Consider the following 6000-nt stretch of genomic DNA (forward strand, 5'->3'; position numbering starts at 1 on the left):
ACTCTCTGGTATGTCTTTTTTTCTATTCTCTTATCTCTACCTGTTAAAAATCCTACTTATCTCTCAAGGTCCTGGCGTTTTGTTCAGATTCATAATATTAATATTTCTCTCATTGTATGAATGTCAATTATTTTCTCACTTGGTTACTGCTCACAAGAGGGTGGGGCACTGTGTGAGCTGGGACACTTGTTATTCCTCTTTATCTACCTCTAGCCCTGTGATCTGGTAGGCATATGGTAGCGGCTCCCAAAATGCTTGAACGAGTTTCCAGGCCCCAGAGCCACCCCTGCTCATAATGAGCCGCTTTCAGGGGTACAGCATTCTCTTTTCCTAGATGTGTTTGTTCAAAGTTATAGCCAGGAGATGCTGTGGAGATGATTAAAATCTTAGGGGACTGGACTAGATTGTCTTTTAAAAACTCCTCTGGCCCAAAGACTCTGAGGTATTCACTGTCCCTTGGAGTTGGGATTTTTTTTTCCTCTCTCTTTCCCTTTTATTCTCTCTTCCTAAAGAGATGTAATTCAGAAATCCCCAGGGGCAGATTTTAAAATCTTACACCACTGGATTTCTGTCATTTGCTTTATCTGTGTTGGTTCGTAAGAACTAGCACGTAAAGTCAGTGACTCAACTGCTATCCTTAACATAACATCAAGACATAGGACATAAAATAAGTTCAAATGGTCAGATATAGATTACAAGCTCCACATGAGAGAAAAGTCAACGAGAGGCAAAAGGATCAAGCAAAAGGGCTTTAATCAGGTATTGAAGAATGGATAGGATGCAAATGTTCAGAGAGAAGCACTTCTGTGTTAAGACAAACAAAAACAGGGAAGGACCAGAGGAACAAAATCAACATGGGATAGCACCGAAGACAAGACAGCAGTGTGCCTAAAGCCATGTTAGGGATGGTGGGAAATGCTATTTCTCCAACAAGGTGAGACTAGACACATGTGTCGGGTGGGGAGGGGAGCTTGAGAGGCTGGCAATAGACCACTGAATGTCTTGAGCAGAACAAGGTGATCAAAGAAGTATTTTTTAAAAATCAAGTCTTAAAAAAACTTAAAAAAACCAAGGGATGGATATGAAGGGAGACCCCAAAGGGTGGTCATTCAGAAGATGGTTAAAACCTGGTTAATCGAAGGGGTTAAGGGTCCTTCCTGGGGATGGCAGAGAGGAAAGAGCTCCAAGAAGGAGTTAGAAGGATCTGTTGACTGGCTATAGAAGATAAAACAGAAGGAGTGCCCAAAATGATGGAAAGGATATGGTGCCAAGAACAGAGTCGAGGAAGTGAGTAAGAGAAGCTGGGTTGGAGGACAAGGAGGCTTTGGAACATGTTGAATATGAAGTAAGAATAAGACAGTCAATTTTGAAATATAAATATCCAAGAGCAGACAAGCTATGGTACAGGAGTTGGGACAAAGCAAAGGATTTAAACTAGACACTTCAGAGCTTTGTGTAAAGCAAAAGGTGAGGTATTGGAATGAAAAGAGAGGGGGAGATTGCATATGAGCCCCAAAGTGATGAATAACTGAACCTTGAGGCCATTTCAAAACCAGAAAGTTGCAAGAATATGGGCCCAATGAAAGGACTAGAAAAGGAGCAATCAGTGTAGAATAAAAATTCAGGATCTGATGATGTCACAAAAAGCTTGAAAGAAGTTCCAGAAAGGACTTGGTGATGGATGACAGATGATGGATGAAGGGCCAGAGCATATTGAAGATACCATAACACTACTTACAAATGAGTAGGAAGGGTTGCCCCTTCTCAATTAAATACATAAAATTTAATTGGTGAGTGGGAGGAAAAAGGGATCTTGTGGCTGTAAGACATGCTCTGTTCTATGATTTTTAATGACAAAGGGGAGATACGTTAAGATGTTGCTGTTCTTTGTGCAGAGATAGTTACAAAAAATGAAAGATAATTCCGTGCATATGGATTGCTTTTGAAGAATTTAGGATTTGTATGCTTTGGAGAACTATTTTGTTATAGAACAGGAATAACACAGCAGATGCAAAGTATTGGCCATATATTATAAGTATGTATATACGTGGCACACTAAAATGTGCCAGTTCTGACAAGAGTTTTAAGAAATATCCAAAAGCATTTAAAACTGATGTGGGAACTGTTAAGTAACTCATGGGATACTCCTAAGAACACACAAAGATGATGTATTTCAGAGCTCAAGAACCATTGCAAAGTAACGCCTCTCATGTGCTTGGGAAACACCCCGTCTGTGTGCAGGGTTTATCCTGAGCTAGACTTACATCTACTTTCATTTTAGTGGTGAAGCATCTGGCAGGACACCACAGCCAGAAAGCAATGTTTCCGGTCAATTCTGGTGTTAAAATAAAATCTGACTGATAAGAGATGATATTAAAGGAATCCCAGTGCCTTTTCCACTGTCACTGATGAAGTGGAAGTTGGGTTCTGGAATAAGAGTGTGAACTACTGTGCAAGAAATACTCTCTTCTTCCTGCATGTGGAAATGAACAAAGTAATAATTCTTAGTGACCATGGAAAGATCCAGATTTTGAGGAACCTAAAGCTTACATAATTTGGTTGCCTCTTGAAGAAATAAAAGAATGCAAAATTACAAATACAAGATTCAGTATGAAATTGGTTATATTTTTAGGATGAGAACCAGAAGGGACCTGCAGTTCTAAGGCTGTAGAATCTTACATCAGCTACATGGTAAATCCAATTCTGTTCATGACCAACTACTTCGAGTAAAGTATGGAAAGGGAGAAGAGCCAGTCATCAGGCAGAGAAAAAGTAAAAGACAAAATGCTCCTTAAGGGATACTAGAACAAGAAGACAGGCATAAAATCACAGTAAGAACCCTAAACTGTGAAATATGAATGATATGGAGATGGGGAATGGAGACGGAACTGCTAGTCAATTTACACAACACATTATCGTCGACTTTATTTTCCAGTGATGAACAATCACATTGCTTATCTAGGAGGCTTGCATACAAGAATCAGGCTTTTAGAAACACCAGTGCACTTCATTGCAGGCACTCAACAAGTGTTTGTTGAATGAATAAATAAGCTAATAAATGAATGAAGGGGAACAAGAGAAATACTTTTTCATACTCTCAACCAAGATCTGCTTTCCTAATGGTCTGACATACATGTGTGTTTTTGCTGGCCCTTACTGGAGTTGTTAGAGCAATAGCTCAAGTCAGTCTCTTCCCTGGTGGTTAAGAATGTCACCCGAAACAGGCCAAGTCAAAAGCTATCTCCAAGCAAAATTCATCTGTAAGCATGTTCAGAGTCTTCTCAAAAGGATTATACATAAAAATGGCTACTTGGAGGCACCCTACTAACTCCCTCCCACCTCATTTCTCCCTCCTTCTAAATTAGATCCTGCAGGTATATTTCAGAAATGATTAACATCCTCTTAGGTCGTGGACAGACTAGTTTGGGGCTCTATCTAGATGTGAAACACAATTCTTAAGTTTCAAACATTTTACCAATTATGACATCATAAGTGACAATTTGATGTGTCAGTCATGATGAGGTTTCCAGGAAGATCCGAGGAAACTTCCTACACCACTCAGTTGGTCAGCTACAAACCCAAACCGAGACTAGAGGAACATAGGCTTGCCAGCTGCCTCATAACAGGGCAAGATTCAGGCGGTGGAGAAAGACACAAACAGGGCATTCCCTCATCTGCCTGCAGCCCCTGCTTCAGAGGGATTCCCTTTGAGCAATAAATGCCCTACACTTTCTACGAGTTCTAAAAAAAAAAAAAAAAAAGAGGGGGGTGCAGTCGGTTAAAACTAAGAGCCCATCTTTCTCCGCCTGCCCCCACCTTAAAAAAAAAGAAATCTTTTCCTAAAAGATTCTTCCTCCTTCTTCTCCAGTTACCAGATTTTCTAAGGAAAAGAGCCTGGAGAATAGCAGGACTGGAACAACACTATTACTACCTCGATACTACAAAAATCCATAAACTGATGTTCTGTTTGGGGCAAAGGGCGTGAAATCAGTAAGGCAGAACAACCACCACCGGAATTAGGAGTAAGGGTCTCACGTGAGAGAAAACCATTGTCACTTTCCCAGCTGGGTGAGGTGACTTCGCCGAGTTTCCTCCGTTTCTAGGTTTTGTAAAATAGGGACGAATAGAGTACCCACCTCACAGGACCGCTGAGGACTGAGAAAACACACGTAAACTGCTAAATGCAACTGCACGACAAGAGCTAATTAAATATTAGTATTTCGTAGTAGTAGTAAAAATTATTGTGCCTGCCTCCCCCAGGTCACACCACCGGCTCAATCCCATTCCCTCCTCGCAGGATCGGGGGCCCGGCAGCTGCAGCAATCTCGCATGCACAAGGGAGACACCCCCCCCCCCAACCTCCGCCCCCAAACGCCACTTTCAGACTGCAAGTCCCCCACACTGGGCCGGCCAGAGTCCCTCAGGCTAGTGCTACGGTCCACACTGACCTGAGATGCCGCCTCCTATCACGACTACGTCGAACATCTGGCCCGCGTCACTCGTCTTCTGCAGACTCTCCATTCTCTGGTTGCGGCTCTCCCGGGGCGTGGGTACAGGAGTGGGTCTGGCCGAGGGCGGAGCGGACTTTTCTACCGAGTCTCGGGGGGAGCCCGAGGGCGGAGCCGATTCCTCCACTGATTCCTGGGCGGAGCCGGGCGCCGAGGGCGGAGCGACCCCTGGTACTGGTACCCCGGGGGAATTCGGGGGTTGAGCCCATCCTTCTACTAATCTTTCGGGGTAACTTTGCTCTGAGAGCTGAATGGACTCTTGTGTGGACACTTGAGAGTTCACGGGAGTAAGAGGTTCTGGTATCGAACTCCGAGGGGTGCTAAGATCTGAGGGCGGAGGGGACCCTCGAATCGACACTCGGGAGGAGTCCGAAATCGCTATAGATCCTCGCGCCAAACTCTCAGGAAACCTGACCACCGAGGGCGGGGCAGACCCTTGTAGCGACTCTTGGGACAAGGCTGAGAGTGGGGCAGATCTTTTTGCAGATAACTGCTGGAAGTTGGGCATGGAGACACGGCTGGACTCTTGTCCTGAGAGTCGGGGGGAGTTACTGGGTGTAGGTGGTCCTTGCACCGAACCCAAGGGGGAGCCGGATATCGAGGGCGAGGTTAATCCAAGTAGTGACACTGGGGGAGGGTTATTGGGTGGTGGAGGTGCGGGTGCCGATATTTTGATAAAGGAGGGCTTCACGGGTGAGATGGACTCCTGCACCGACCCTCTGAAGGTGTTAGTGGGTCTAGGAGTTTCTCCTATTGATATCCGGGTGGAGCCCGGTGCTGAGTGCAAGGTGGCATGTAGGGGCAATCGGGGAGACCTTGAGGGCGGGACAGATTCTTGTACGGATACCCGGGGGTTGCTGGGGCCCGGGTTAGAGGCCAAGGCTGCCTCGTCTGTGGTGGTCCGGCGGAGGGCAGACATATGGACCCTGTCGTTCAGGCCGCGGGTGCCAAAGCCCCAGATGCCAACCCTGAGACCTGTTGTCAGTTCTTAAGCCAAAACCCGGGATGAGTTGGGAGGGCGCGCTGCAGCCTCGGGTGTTATCTGGCGTCCGCCGCTGTGGACTTGTTCGACAGGCAGCTGGAATGCTGGTGGAAGATCAACCACTCTGAACTGGTGCTCCAGGACGAGGAGGTCGAGGCTACGCCCGCAATGTTGGCGGCCTCCAGTATCTGGGCCGGGAGGTTTCCGACTCCCGGCGAGCGTTGTAACTCGTGTCTATTCCTGCCGCGGCGGCCGCTGCTGAAGGGGGCAGCCGAGTTGGGTGAGCTCGTTGATCCGGAGCTCGGGGCGGAGGAGAGGGAGCGGGGCTGAGGGCGATGTTCTACTCTCCTTCGCTCCTCACTCAGGGGCGCGCGCCTCCCCCGCCCAAGCTGGCCGAGATCCGCACTCTTAGAGCCGATAGCGGGAGCCAGGCCCGCTATAGGGCTGAAACACTAGGTGCTGGAGAGGCCTGGCTCCGCCTTACCCGCCTGTACGCGCCGCGGTGGGAGC

The 6000-nt window shown here is 46.8% G+C and overlaps 1 protein-coding gene across 1 annotated transcript in view; it reads right to left on the minus strand.

Annotated features, from left to right (window-relative positions):
• MAOA (monoamine oxidase A) overlaps window positions 1-4543 on the minus strand; it is an 81276-nt gene extending 76733 nt beyond the window's left edge. Inside the window, exon 1 of the mRNA XM_052663082.1 lies at window positions 4449-4543. Within this exon, the coding sequence (XP_052519042.1) occupies window positions 4449-4521 (73 nt within the window). The 5' untranslated portion in view covers window positions 4522-4543. The remainder of the gene's footprint in view (window positions 1-4448) is intronic.
• Window positions 4544-6000: the final 1457 nt, after the last annotated feature.

Source organism: Budorcas taxicolor, chromosome X (assembly GCF_023091745.1).
Source record: "Budorcas taxicolor isolate Tak-1 chromosome X, Takin1.1, whole genome shotgun sequence".
Taxonomy (NCBI): Eukaryota; Metazoa; Chordata; class Mammalia; order Artiodactyla; family Bovidae; genus Budorcas; species Budorcas taxicolor.